The following is a 15,194-nucleotide window of genomic DNA, read 5'->3' as shown; positions in this document are numbered from 1 at the left end:
GGTCCCCATGTTGATCGTTTTACAGTATTGGAAGAGGTGACAAAATGCACATTTAGAAACAGCAGGCAATATGGCGAGGACTGGCACAGGCGCGTGCGCGCACACACACACACACACGCACGCGCGCACACAAATAACAAGGAAGCTTTCTGGCTGAAAAGAAAGTGGAGTTTTTTTTCTTTCAAGTTTACAAGTCCTGAATTTGCAGTGTCAAAGGCAAGGCAAGTTCTTTGAATGGAAAGGGTAGCCACATTATGCACAAGGTGTCACAACTTTTCACCCAGAGAACTATAAAGCAAGCATGCATATACATACCCTGCTTGGGCACTGTCACGATAGGGCAGCACTGAAAATATACTACAGAAGGATCTTCTGCCACTGATAAGGACTATTCTAAAAAATAAAAATAAAAAAAAGAACAAACAACAAACAAACAAACTAAATGCGAACACTCTTAAAAAAAAAAAACAAACCATAGCAATTAAGCATTCATGGAATTCACAGCAATATTTGCACACTCCTGCCGCCTCCTCTGGCAGATGGTGTTCTGTGCTCCTTGCAAAATGCAACCTCAGCACAGCACAAGTACATGGCTTTCTCCTCATCCGAAGGTTAGCGTGTGTGACACTGGCGAGAGTCTCTAAGGCGCACACACGCATCATTTCTCTGCTGAGAGCTCCTGGCTGGGGGCTGCACGGCAAGACACAGCAGACAGAGCCATGAGTCTGGGGGCCCAGTGCTGCCAACAGTCATGCCGCATTTAAACCACCCTTGTCTACTCTGCAGTGAACAATGCAAGAGCACTAGTGCCAGAAACCGTGAGCAAGAGAGACATTCAGATGCCATTACGATCGTCAGGTTTTTTATGTGCTGGCAGCATGTTAGGTTCTGAGAATAAATTAAGGGAACAATTACATAATCAGTCTTATCTTCCATTCCTGCTATAAAGAAACTACTGGAAACAGTTCTGCATGATGCTCTTATGCAATCAAAGGCCACTTAGGAAAATATTAGGAAAAAAAACCTCAAAAAAGTACTTATCCTAGCATATGAAAATAACTTTTGCCAAAGACAACTGCTGATTAAAAAAATGAGAAACAAGTGGAGGATGTTAAAAAAACTAACGTTCTTTAACACAATAGCAACAAACATCAGATACGGAACTTACTGACTTTTGTAATCTTTTCCTTCAATAATCATGATGATAACAACCAGAGAAACGACTACTACTAACTGTATCAAGGTTTGGAGATTCTGCCCTAACTGTATCAAGGTTTGGAGATTCTGCCCTTGTTTTAAAACTGTGATATTAAACTGTCGACCTGCCTAGCATAAAGTCGGGTTCCCCAGCATGGCAGAGCAGGCCCTCTGTCTTCTGGCTCTTTCTGCCTCTCCGGTCTCAACAAACATGACATCCCTTTGGCACTTCATCATCCACCCATCCTAAAGGACTTGCTGTCCCCCACCTTTAAAAGACCGCTGCTGTTTCATACCCCTGTCCTTTGCATGCTATTTCTTCTGCCCGCTATGCCCAACTTGGTAGGCTTAGTGAACTCCTACGTAGTCTTCAAACCTAGCTCAGAAGTCACCGCCCCAGGAAGCATTTTCTCTCCCTTCACTGAGTTACTCCTTCCCTTTTTGGTGCCGTTGCTGGCTCCGGATTTCCAATGTCAGGAGTGCACCGATCACAGAGGGCTGCTCACCACTGCCTCCCTCTTCTTCTAGAAGGGGCGTCCAGAGGCTGAATACATGGCAGCCCCTCCATCAACAGTGTGGGCAGTGCTGTGCTTCAGAGCAGCACCTGAGTGTCCGTCCCCAGGAAGGCAGGACCACGGCTGTCTGTTCATCCCATGGGGATTCATCTGACATAGTTAAGGGGGTGGAAGCAACAGTCCCAGCTGCAAACAGCTGTGTCACCTTTGCGTGACTTCGGACCACTGACAAACTCTTCTGAGCCTCAGTTTCCTCAACTAAAACGACAGGATAAAACTGCTAACTAGCCTATTGGAATGCTGTAAAGAGTAAATGAGTCTACCCTGGGAAAGCCCTCAGAACAGTGCCTGGCAAATAATGCACACTAGATAAATATTAACTGATTTTACTGGGGACCACCTTCTTGGGTTGAGGGAGGTTTCACCCTGGATTCTGAATCTCTTCAGAGCTCTCTGCTAAAACACACAGGCCCGCGGGGCACCTGGGTGGCTCAGTCGGTTGAGCATCTGACTTTGGCTCAGGTCGTGATCTCACGGTTCGTGGGTTCGAACCCCACATCGGGCTCTGTGCTGACGGCTCAGAGCCTGGGGCGGGCTTTGGATTCTGTGTCTCCCTCTCTCTCTGCCCCTACCCCACTCATGCTCTGTCTCTGTCTCCCAAAAATAAACATTAAAAAAAAAACAAAAACACAGGCCTGCAAGATGTGAAAGGTGTACTCCCAGGACAGCTGAGGGATGACACACGTGGCCCGTCTAACAACCTACACGTAACACTCACACGGGGGGGGGGGGGGGGGTCTCTCTCCTCTCAAGGGAGAGGTTTCTTGTCAGATACCACGGACCCAAACCCTGTCACTGCTGCCAGAACAGAAGTGTCACAGACAGAGTGGACCACCAAGGCGTCAAGGGCCAAGAGGTAAATAAATTGTGAGCACACCACCTTGCAAAACAGCAACCAGGCTCCTTGGGCTCTTACTCGGGGAGACCAGAGACAGATCCTGACGCTGTAATGCCTGTGTCCATTTATTTAAGCAGACATAATAATAATAGTTAAAACTTACTAAGTATCCATTAGATGCCCCATTCTAAATGCTTTAAATGAAGACAGCAAGTAAATGACATGCCAACAGGGACACACTAGCAGGTGAGACCCATTGGGGATCTGAAGCCATGCTCTTTGCCACTATGTGCCTTGATGCTTTGCCCTTCTCTAAGACTTACTAGAAGAGTCTGCTCCTGTAGGTTTGACGGGGTATTCATGGACTTCCTAGACCCAAGAAGTCTGCCTTCATCCACATTTTCTAGGGTGGCTTTCCAGCCTGGCCTGCAGGTCACCAGGCTAGGAATGGGTGGGGCCAGAGGGTGACCCATCACAACAGCCCAGATATGAGTTGCCAGCACCACCGATGCCTCACTCTCCTGCTCTGCTCAGCCTGGGCCCTTTTCCAGACAGAAAGAGGTTCTTCACACAACCCCCACCATCCCTGGCCATCCACCCAAGAGAAAAGCCTGGAACTGCCCATTCCTGGTGGTGCTCAACATCCGTGTCTTCTGCAACACAGAGGAAGGAATGTGTTGAGCAAACTCAACTGGCTTAGTGTTAGTTCATTTTCTTCATTACTTTGTGTTAACGTACGGTTCCTTCCCACACACTGAATTTGTTTGGACATTTTTAATAGAACGAGAAAATGAGAGAACATAAATGCATGTGAAATTAAATATTCTTTCCAAAGTCCCAACCACGATGTGTCTGTTAGCAAACAGGCAGCATTAGAGTTCTGCTAAATGAGTGCTCATCTGTGTGGTCTTCACCATTTAGGTCTAGGAGAGGCTGACAGCCTGAGTCTCATTCAGAAAAACATGTTATTCTAACACATAGGTCAGGTTTAGCAACTATGAATATGGAACGTTTTCCAGCAATCCAGTAGGGTTGGTCCTTTCACAGATGACCATTCTCAAGCAGCTGGAGTGGGGAGGAGAAAAATAAGGACCACCGAATCTTTGGGCACTTCCCTCCCTTTTTGGGGTTGAACCATTCTGTTGACTTCCACTTTATGCGGGCTTCAGAGGAGGAATACAGAGCAGAGACCTACACAGCAGCTCTGCACAAGTTTGTGGCTGTTCCTGGGGAGTTCGAAAGAGCTGACAGAGTTCCCAGGTACGCATCCAACGTGTTTCCTGAAGTAGCTCTGAATCCAGGCGGGGCTTCGGCCTTAGCCAGAGCAGGCAAATAACAACAAGTGGCAAGCTCTCACCTTCTGTCTCCTCCAAGAGCAACTCTGAGCAGTGTAAACCTAAAGGCAGGCCCCTCGTAACCAAGTGCTATGCCCCAAAGCTTCAGTGTTCCTGTGAATTTGCAGCTTTCCTCTCTGTGAGTACTGGGGAAATCTCCATCATCATGGTGATGTCCAAGAAGAAAATCAGATTTATTTGCCTTCTTAAAGTGCTTCTGTATTTGTGGAAGAATTCAATCAGATGGCAGTTGTCAAGAATGACAGAAGACAGCCAAACTCCATTTCCAGTGGGCTTTGGAAATTGGCCACCTCCATGTCTTGGCCTCCAACCGATACAGTTATTTTCTTGGATGCCCAAATTGCATGCAGAAAGTCCACATAATTTTCCTTTCTGTAACATTTAACACTTTACTTGGAGTCAAAATGACCAGAAAGCATTACACAAAAGATTGTAACTTCAAAAGAGGAATTAACTCCAGAAGGATAGGTCTTTAAGGAATTAAAGATCACATTTCCATACAAACATCTGCCAAAGGAAAAAAAAAAAAAAGACAAAAAAACAAAATAAAACAACAAAGGGAAAATCTCCTAGGGCTGCAGCCCACATGGGGAGAGCTGCTTCTGGATAGACAACATTTTCCAAACCCTTCCAGGAAGCATGAAGAGCACCGTCTTTCTTCTTCATAAAACTTCATTTCCTTGCTTAGGAAAGTGTTTCTGGTATGAGGAAACCAGGGCTTCAGGCCACAAAGCTTCCAAAGGCACACATTGCCTCTGAGATACTGGAGTGTTCCAAATAGCCAGGAGATACACAACGGGCCCCATGGCTAACAGAGCACCACAGACCAGGGTCATTACATCCACTCTCGACCCTTTAGACCGGAGCCAGCAATGTCTGACCAGGGAATATTTCATGACATCCTGGACCCTCAAATATCCCCTCTTATGCCAAAAACTGGCTTTTTGTTCTATTTCCAGAATCCTGGGGCATCTCTGTTGGCTGTAAGAAAGTTCACTCTCTCCCAGGTGGAATATTCCATTATAGCAGAAATATGCTCTTAAGGACATAAAACAAGCAACTAACATTTACTCTAAAGTTAAAGAAAATCACACTCGCAACAATGGTGGATGAGCATGAACACAGCCCAGGGTGACACATTAGGTACTGGGGACAAGTGAATACCGCATTCCCTAGTTCTGTAGCTCATGCCCTACATGACCAGAAAGAGAAAGAACACACTTTTAAATGCTGGGGTCAGTGGTTGAACTGTGTTCCCCAAAAAGACACGCTGAAATCCTAACATGTTGAAGTCCGTGGCACCTTGAACTTTGCAGATGTCATCAAGTTGGGATGAGGTCATCCTGAACTAGGGTGGGCGTTAGAACCAACGGCTGGATTTCATCAGGACAGACATTGGGGGACCCTCCCGTACACACAGAGGAAAGAAGGCCACGTGACAATGGAGGCAGGGACTGGAGTGGCGCAGCCAAAAGCCAAAGATGCCCCGCCTGGGATTGCCGGCCACCCTCAGGAGCCAGAATGGGCGAGAGGTGACACTTCCCTAAGAGCCTTCAGGGGGCACACGGCCCTACTGACACCTTAATTGTGGACTCGTGGCCTCCGGAGCTGCGAGAGCACACATTTTTGTTTTAAGCCACCCAGTCTGGCAGCCCTGGAAAGTGAACACAGCTGGCGTGCAGTCACTTTATTCCCATGGCTGCGCAGTGCCACCCATCTCCCGCTCGGCCGTCTTCCCTGCACTCGTGCACGGTTGCTGGTGCACAGAGAAGGTAAAGCTGTGAAGACTGATGCCAGAAAACAAATGACTTTTGTGAAATCAGAGAACTAGAGCCTGCCAGGCACTTTCTCTTCCCAGCCCCCGCTCCCCCCACCCCCAGCTGCTTCCTCCTCCTACAGTGTATGTTACAAGCTGGGGGGGGGGGGGCTTGACACCCCTCTCTCTCTTTCTGAAGGGCTGATTACATACTTGAATGAAAATTAAAACAAAACCAAAACGTTCTGTTTCCTCTATTTAAGCTCTCATTAGCCATGGGTGGGGGCGATGCTTTTCCTCCTTAGGAACAGGCCCCTAACCGTGGCATGTGCTGAGCTTGGGAGGAGGGCAAAGAGCAGACAACCTGCAGAATTCCAAGCCCTTTCTTCACAAAGAGATCTGACTCTTCCATCCTGAAATGTAAGAAAAGCAATCTCCCAATTCTGGGAGTCAGAGGGAGGGAGGGAGGGAGGGAGGGAGGGAGGAAGGAAGGAAGGAAGGAAGGAAGGAAGGAAGGAAGGAAGGAAGGAAGGAAGGAGCCTGAGGAGAGGAAGGACCTAGAAGCCTGAGCACGAGGCAGGGCTGAGGCCAGGGGCAGGGCAGGCCATGGAGGAGCAGTGGGGTTCCAAGAGGTGAGAAGAGGGAATACAGAGCACCAGATGAAGGGAAACATGGTGGTCACAGTGACGTGTCAGGCCCCCAGCTGGTCGGGGTGAAGGAACTGGAGGCCCCAGGGCTGGCATGGATTAGACAGCAGAAAGCACCTGAAGGTCTCCGCTCAGTAGCCTGCAAATACAAGCTGGTGAGATTCTCATCAACGGACGTGTGCATCTCCTTCTCACGACTGCTCACACCGCCCCAATCTTCACAGCCCTCCGGACTGCCAACACTGCTAGTACCCGAGCACAGCCCTTCACTGCCGGCTCAGGGGGCACACTTTATCCCACAGAGCAGGAGTGGTGGAGGGCTCCCGGGAAATAGCTGTGTGTGCTCTTCCGCTCCTCTCTCCCTTCCACAGATACTTTCTGAGCACTTACTCTGCCAGACCTTGGGGATCGGAACTGACAAAGCCAAGAGCTCCCTGCTCACAAAGCTTCCAGTTGGGTAGGAGGTACATTTACATAGGGGTGGGAGTGCCCTGACTGAGAAGTAGAGGTTGTTATCTGAGGGACCGGTAACCTGGCCTGAAGGAGGCAAAGTGGGCTTCCTGGAAGAAGTGACACCAAAGTTAAGACCTAAGGGATAAGGGGCAAGGAGAAGATAAGCTGGCAGAGGGACTGCCTAAGTCAATGCTGGCAGGAGAAAGAGCAGAAGGCCTCTTGAGGAACGCAGTGTGCAAGAAAACTCTCTGCTGACCTCCACGTGCCTGAACCACCAGGGTGAGTCACTCTGACCAACACTCACCACACACTCAAAGCTCAGGTGGGGTGGGGAGGCTTGTTCTCTAGAATATACACTCTGAGTTGTTTACTTACGAAGAGTTAATTATGCACATCCCCAACCTGTTTACTCCAGTTGTGCTTGCTACTTGTATTTGTTCAACAAAAGCTACACAAACTGATCAAATGTGAAGGGGAAAAGGAGATAATGCTATAAAAACACCAAGTGCTTTAAAACATATTCAAGCAAGGCAAGTCACTGAAAAAACTGGGCGGGGGGTGGGGGTGGTTACTAGAAAGATTAGGAAAACACTGAATATCCAATTGGATTTTGCACTTAGATTCTTGGGTCACTTTATTTTTTTTTTAATTTTTTTTTCTTAATGTTTTTATTTATTTTTGAGACAGAGAGAGACAGAGCATGAGCAGGGGAGGGGCAGAGAGAGAGGGAGACACAGAATCCGAAGCAGGCTCCAGGCTCTGAGCCATCAGCACAGAGCCCGATGCGGGGCTTGAACTCACGGACCGCAAGATCGTGACCTGAGCCGAAGTCGGACGCTCAACCGACTGAGCCACCCAGGCGCCCCTCTTGGGTCACTTTAAAGAAGTCTAATCTGGGGGTGCCTGGCTGGTTTTGTCGGAAGAGTATGTGACTCCTGATCTTGGGGTCAGGAGTTCAAGCCCCACGTTGGGTGCAGAGATTGCTTAAAAACATAATAATCTTAAAAATAAGTAAAATCTTAAAAAAATTTTTTTTTTAATGTTTATTTATTTTTGAGACAGAGAGAGACAGAGCATGAATGGGGGAGGGGCAGAGAGAGAGGGAAACAGAATCGGAAGCAGGCTCCAGGCTCTGAGCCATCAGCCCAGAGCCCGACGCGGGGCTCAAACTCACGGACCGCGAGATCATGACCTAAGCTGAAGTTGGACGCTTAACCGACTGAGCCACCCAGGCGCCCCAGTAAAATCTTTTAAATAATAAAATAAATCCAATCTGGACATGGCAGCAATAGGTGGGAATAACGATATGTGGCTTTGATGCCAGAGACAGAGTCTGATCCATGGGCCCAAAAGCAAAGAAAAACCTTTTTTTGGCATCAAAAAACCGGCTGAATGGGGCACCAGAGTGGCACAGTCAGTTAAGTATCCAACTCTTGATCTCAGCTCAGGTCACGATCTCACAGTTTTAGGAGTTCGAGCCCCACGTCGGTTGGGATTTTTTCCCCCCCTCTCTGCCCCTCCCCCTTCTTGCACTTTCTCTCAAAATAAAATAAAAATAAACTTCAAAAATTAAATAAAATGTCCTCAATAAAACAAACAAACAAGAAACCTGCTGAACGGATGACCACCAATATGCTTTAAGTTAAAGCACAATATTTCAGCTCCATGTGTAATTTCTGTGGCTATTTCTTCCATGGATCACTAAACTCTTCTCATAACCATGCAACTACTGTAAATAATTCTGCATAGCTGGATGGTGGCTTGGCAGTAGAGGAGGAGCAGAAACAGGTTAAGGTTGCAGGCCAGCTCCTGAAAGGCTTCCCAAACTGGGGAGGGAGTGGGTCCTGAGGCACAAGAAGCCTGGGGGTGGTTAAGATGGTGACTAGTGACTGTGACGGTGACAGTGACCATGACCAAAACTGTGGCTAGGTGAGCTCCCCACAACAGGACAGGCAGTGGAGCGCCTAACAGCCACGCGAACAAGAAAGGGAGTGTGTCTGCAGGGGCTGCCATAACAAGGGGCCACGTGCTGAATGGCTTACACACCAGAACCAGTGGTCTCTTGCTCCGGGAGGCCCAGAGTCCCGTCCAAGGTGTCCACCAGGCCATACTCCCTCTGATGAAGGCACCAAAGAAGGGTCTGCTCCAGGCCTCTCTGCCAGCTTCTGGTAGTGCCTCAGCAGGCAGCAATATAACACACGGCATTCTCCTTGTGTGCAGGTCTGTCTCCAAATTTCCCCCTTTTAACAAGGGCACCAATATTAAGATTATGGGCCTACCTTGCTCTGGTACAATCTCAACTAATTACATCTGCAACAACTCTATTTCCAAATGAGATCACATTCTGAAGTACTGGGGTTGGGACTCAGCCTAAGAATTCACTAACAGGGAGATGGGAGGAAAACAAGCCGAGCGCGAGTTTAAGGAAGTCTCCCCTCGAGCCCTGGAGCCCTCTGCTACCTGCTCTTCTGCACTTCCAGGATAGCACTGGTAGCTGTGTCGCAGGCCCTGGCCTGAAGCCATCTGCATTATGGTTTTCTCCTCCAACTGCTGCATACCACTGGTGGGGACCACGATCTGGTCTCCCCCGGGGTCCCCAAGCCCTCTCACCAAGCAGAGAATTGAAGCAGAACCACCCAGAGAAGGTTCTGCCCAACTCCCAAACTCTTTCTCTGTGGCTCATTTTACTTCCTGTAAATCAAACCGGTTGAAAAGCAACAAGTGCTTGTATACTTTGAATACATCTGTGCGTGCGAAGCACTGACAGTAATCCCTGCAAAGCTTGGTGCAGAGTCCCAGTATAACCTCCCTGTTTCTTAGACACAAATAATAGAAGCTAGCATGCGGTGCGCACCCCAAGGCACAAGCATCCCTGGCGGGTGGTCTACGTGCCCAGCTCCTCCCTCGCTCCTGCCACTCGCAGCACCAGGGAAGGTGCAAAGGAAAGCCACTGGGTCAGCACACCGGAGGGTGATCCTGGGGGCCATTTCGGGCCGAATCTAAGGGAGGCTTGGGGATTGCCGAAGGCTTCTTCAGTCTGTCTGCTCGTAGCCCCCAGGCCTGAGGTTGTGCTGTCGGCTGGTTACAGACAGATGAATACAAATAAGGATGCCTCTGCGCCAGCCAGTGCTACTGAGGAATGGCGGGTTCTGGTTTTGTAAGGAGCAACAAGAGTTCTTTGATGGGAAAAGCCTGTTTGGGAAGGGCAGATGTTGCACGGAGACTCACAGAAGAGGCTCACCATCTATCAAGTCAGATGCATTCATTTGAGGGAGAAAAGGCAACGCCATTTTTCCACTTTCAAGAAGGCCAGTCCACAACTTAACTAGGGGTTTTATTTTTTTTGAGATGTGCCATTTCCTCCAACTCATTTTTCAAACTAAACTAGGCTGACAGATTGGGACTGATGAGATCACAGGCAAGCTCTTAATTTAGTTATTACCCGTCCCCTGCCCTCCCTCCAAAATTTTCAGTATAAAAAGGAAAGGCTGCAACCTGACTTCAGTTACCATACTTTTACCAACTGACTTTGGAAAGCAGATAAAGGGCGCCGAAATCTTTTATATTTTTTCCTTCCTACTGAGTCCACACTTTAAAGACGCAATGGTCTAGCTCACTTCTTTGTCATTCTCAAACCCTTTCAAACCTCTTTGAAAATTCCTCCCAAAGGAGGAGACAGCCCAGTCAGTCACGGCAAAGAACATTTCTCTGCCTGTTCTGAGTGAAATGGTTCTCAAAGCAGACCCAGGAGGTGGGCACTTCCAGTGTACTTGGCAGCCAGACGTCTGAAAACCAGATCACTTCCAAACAGTGCCAAATAACGGCTATACGCCTGAGGGAGGGGGGTCACCCATCTGAAATGACGGCTCTTGTCTCCTATCATTCTCAAAGACAAATGTTTGTGGCTCGGGAACTGGAAGCACCAGGAGAAAAGGTCCTTTCCTAATAGGACCATGAGGGTCACTAAGACATTCCTGAAAGGTCACTAGGCCACCTGCTAGTCTTTGATCTTCAGGCTTAGAGGCTCCACTTTCCATTCCGATGGCCCAGTTCTACCTCCCCAGCAATCAGCTCTCCACTCGTACTAGCTGGCCTTGTAATGTTGGTCATTTTCAAAGGTGTATCTTGTCCCTGAGGACGAGGTTTGTCTTCACTTGTGTTTAACCTCTTGTCGCCAGCAGACAGTGGGGCTCTTGGCACAGATGCAGAGGAAATCGAAGGGTACCTGGCTTTTCTCTACTCAGCAGCAGATCCCGCTTGCCAACCACCCTCCTTCACAGGATTTTCGGGGGGCCTGTTCCAGACACTCTGGCATGGGATCACTGTTGATCACTGGTCACCTCTCTTTTGTGACAGAGGGTTTTGCTCATGTATCTGTAACAACTTTCTAGAGGCCTCAAGTCATTTTTAGAAGTTTGTTTATTTTGAGAGAGACAGAATGAGTAGGGGAAGAGCAGAGAAAGGGGAAGAGAGAGAATCCCAAGCAGGCTTGATCCCGTGAGCCATGAGATCATGACCTGAGCTAAAATCAAGAGTTGGACGCCCAACCAAGGCACCCAGGCACCACCCAAGTCATTTTTAAACTTCATTATCAGGGGCACCTGGGTGGCTCGGTTGGTTAAGCGTCTGACTTCGGCTCAGGTCATGATCTTGTGGTTTGAGCCCCACATAGGGCTCATTGCTGACAGCTTAGAGCCTGGAGCCTGCTTTGGGTTCTGTGTCTCCCTCTCTGCCCCTCCCCTGCTCATGCTATCAAAAATACATAAATCTTAAAAAAATCTTTGAAAAAACTTGTCTCTTTTAAAAGACAATACACAATATACACATCCCTTAATTTTCTGTAAGAATAAGGTTACCAAAAAGGTCCTGCAATGCTTGCCCTTGATGGTTGGTTAAGCTCCTGTTCAAATGCAAGTCAGACCACACTGGTCCTCTCTGCTCGGCACCCTCCATGGCTCTCATCTTGCTGACAATAAAAGCAGACATCATCACAATCTATCCTGCAGGACTTCTCAGGGTTTGTCTCCTCCTCTCTCCCTGTCTCTACTCCACCGACACCAACTTTCCTAAAGTTCCTCAGACACACTCGTCAGTGAACGATCCAGCCTTAGTGACTCCGCAGTTGCCGTCCCACCCACCTTCCATGTCCTTCCCCACTGGCGGGGACGGCACAGGGTTGGCTCCCTCGCCTCCTTCAGACCTCTGCTTAAAAGTCTCCTCATCAGTGAAGCCTTGGCCCACCACACGCCCTGTCTCCACACCCCCAACCCCTCAGCTACTTCAGCTTTCCTCCACAGCACATCTGTCCCATCTCTGACAGGACAGGTTTTCTTGGCTGCCTCCCCAGCTAGCCAGTAAGTCCTTAAAGTGGGATCTTTGTCTGCTTCATTTACAGATACATCCCATCACCTGAAGCAGTCCCAGCACAGGGCAGGCCAGTACCTCTACGGGTATCACTCTGCATTCTGTGTAGTTAAGGAACTACTCTACCAGCACCTTCTGTCTGGATGCACATGTCTCCTTCCCCCAAAATGGCTGTTTATGTATAAGGCAGTTCACTGAAACGAGATGGACAACCTGGCTGTTCCCATTTGCTACACGTAATCATCCATCCTTCCGTAAAGAAGGGGCTTAGAAAATCCTAGTCCGCTGCAGTGAGGCCATCCCAATACAAATCCAGTGTTCTAAAACAGGGCACTCAGGCTGATCGCAACATGGCAGATGGGACTGACCCAGGCTGGGTGTGAAAGCGATACATTTCCCTCCATTAGGACAAGTTAATTAGCTCACTCTGTAGTTCCAACACACTGCTAGGCTCTCTGGAAAACACGGTCTATCTAAATTCCACAAGATCTTTCACACAAACTTGTGAAAAGCCTTTATCCTGTACTGTAAATGATCATCTACCTCGACTGCATTTATTATCCCTGCTGGGTTTAATCTCAGTGAGCTGGGCCTAGCATTTCCAGCGATTGTGGGACTGAGTTGCGTGGTCCTCATCTGTAACACATCCTCCTTCTCTTCCTGCCTTTGGTCTCCTGTTTGAGGCGTACTGGCCTTCCCTCTGCAGAGGAGGCAATACGCTCGAGGGAATACCATGTGCTATTCTTCTTCAACCTCCCTTCAGGCTGACTAGAGCCGGCTAACAACTTCCCGCTGCCTGCAGGTTCTCCAGCTTCACAATCACCCAGCAAACGCTGGCATGTGTGATAATGACGAACAGTCTAACATTTCTCCGAGATCAAGAAATGTCATGTCTATGGCAGTCTTCTCATTTACTACCCTAGTTATTCCATCAATACAGAGATGAAGTTAACTTAGCATGACTTTTTCTCAGTGAAGTCATGCTGACTTCTGAAAACCATCTGCTTCCCAGTCCCTTCCAGAGCTTTGCTCGCAATCTGCTCTGGGCTTGCTTGCTAGCCTGTGATTATTAGAACTCACCCTCTGCTACCACCTTAGTCTCTTTTTGACTTTTTGAAGGCAACATCTGGCTGCCATTCGACTTAGAACTTCTTTTATTCTCCATGGCATCTTAAAGATCATCTGTGTTTCTGAATTCTTTCCATTTCCTGGGATCTAGTCCCAAAGACTAGAACTCACTTAAAATGTAAGGCTTCTCCATTTGCTTCTTCCACAATAAATGATATCTGTTTCCTGAGTGCCTCCAGTATGCTGAGAACACTGCTCCGAGAACACTGCTCTGTTTAGAGTCTGTACTTCACAGCTGTACTTGAAGCTAAAACAGCCAGCAGCGGACATTTGCTCTGTCCTTGTACCATTAGCCCCAAGAAGTTTACCATCCCTCCCCTCCCTCTTTTGAATATGGTTTTAAAAGGACCATAGCTATCGCTGGCATTTTCTTTTATTGGCACAAAATACATTATATTTATATGTAATATACATTTGACCATTTTTCGGCGTACAATCTAGCATCATTAAGTACGTGCACAATACTGTGCCATCATCTCCACTATTTCCAAAACCTTCCCATTGCCCCAAACAGCAACTCTGTGTCCCTTCACCCAGTCCCTGGTAACTGTTCATCTGCTACTGTCTATAAATTTACCTATTCTGGGTATTCTGTATAAATGGAATCATACACTATTTAACTTTTGTGTCTTATTTCGGTCAGCATAATGTTTTCAGGGTTTATACATATCATAGCATGTATCAGCACTTCATTCCTTATTACGGCTGAATAATATTCCTTTGTATGAACATACCATATTTTGTTTATCCACTTATCTGCTCATGGACACTGAGGTTGTTTCCACCTTTGGGCTGTTGTAAATGATGTTGCTATGCTATGACCGTGGGCATACAACTATGCGTTTGAGTTCCTCTTTTGAATTCCTTTAGGCCTTAACCTGGTAGAAGAACTGCTGGGTCATAAGGTAATTTTATGTTTAACTTCTTGAGGAACTGCCAAACTGTCTTCCGTAGTGGCTTTTACATTCCCACCAGCTACGTATGAGGGTGCCAATTTTTCTTTCATCAGTCTTTCCTTCACTATGGACTTTAGGGCCCTTCACACTATTCTTATAAGTTTTCTTAAGCCATTCTTTTATTAGTCTTTAGTCTTTAGCTAATGGATTTTAAAAATTAGAATTCAATAGTTTTCTCAAATTTCACCATGACATGCTGTCTTATATTTGGATTTTTGTCGCCCACCTTTCCCTTATTAGGAGAATGAGTTTTAAAATCCAATGCCTAGATGTGGATTCCACCCCCTACTTTCCAGCCATGCACTCCAGCTTCCTCCCTTGTTAACTGGGATGATGAGTGTTTTCGTTTCCTATGGCTGCAGTAACAAATTATCACAAAGTCAGTGGCTTAAAACAAAGGAGTTATTATGACTCTGGTGGTAAAAACTCTGAAACGGGTCTCGTGGTGCCAACACAGAGGGGTTAGAGCCAGTTCCCACTGAAGGAAGGCTCAAAAAAGTACCTGTTTTCTTGCCTTTTCCAGGTTCTAGGGGCCACCATATTCCTTGGCTTATGGCTCCTTTCCCCATCTTCAAAGCCAGCCATGGCCAGTTAAGTCTTTCTCACATCACTCTGACACTGACTCTCCTGACTCCCTCTACTGCCTTTAAGAAGCCAGTGATTACTTTGGGCAAACCCAGATAATCCAGGATAATCCTGTTATTTTAAGGGCAGCTGGTCAAAGACCTAGCCCCCCCCCCCGCCATGTAACCAGCATATTTACAGGGTTACGATATGGACATCTCTGGCAGGCATCATTCTACTTAACGCAACAGCAATACCTTCCTCATAAGATTGTTTCAAGGATTATCTGTGTTTCTAAATTCTTTCCATTCCTCAAGATACATAGTTCTGAAGACTGAAAGTCATTTGAAACCTCTGTCCA

General features: G+C 47.5%; 1 protein-coding gene and 1 non-coding gene across 4 annotated transcripts in view; one reads left to right on the top strand and one right to left on the bottom strand.

Moving 5' to 3' along the window:
* The window catches only part of CABLES1 (Cdk5 and Abl enzyme substrate 1), a 114,220-nt gene that overhangs the window by 41,445 nt on the left and 57,581 nt on the right, over positions 1–15,194 (bottom strand). For 2 of the 3 annotated variants that reach the window (XM_019465556.2, XM_019465558.2), the window contains one exon: positions 316–393. The exons of the other annotated variant lie outside the window; for it this stretch is intronic. In XM_019465556.2, coding sequence (XP_019321101.1) covers positions 316–393 — 78 coding nt within the window. The remainder of the gene's footprint in view (positions 1–315; positions 394–15,194) is intronic. 3 annotated transcript variants of the gene reach the window in all.
* TRNAQ-UUG (transfer RNA glutamine (anticodon UUG)) lies at positions 2,193–2,277 on the top strand. Its single transcript has one exon. It is a non-coding gene; the product is annotated as a tRNA-Gln (tRNA).

Source organism: Panthera pardus, unplaced genomic scaffold, assembly GCF_024362965.1.
Source record: "Panthera pardus isolate Hobbes unplaced genomic scaffold, ASM2436296v1 HiC_scaffold_15, whole genome shotgun sequence".
NCBI classification, from domain to species: domain Eukaryota; kingdom Metazoa; phylum Chordata; class Mammalia; order Carnivora; family Felidae; genus Panthera; species Panthera pardus.
The sequence above is the reverse complement of the archived record's forward strand: the minus strand, read 5'-3'. Positions and strand labels throughout refer to the sequence as shown.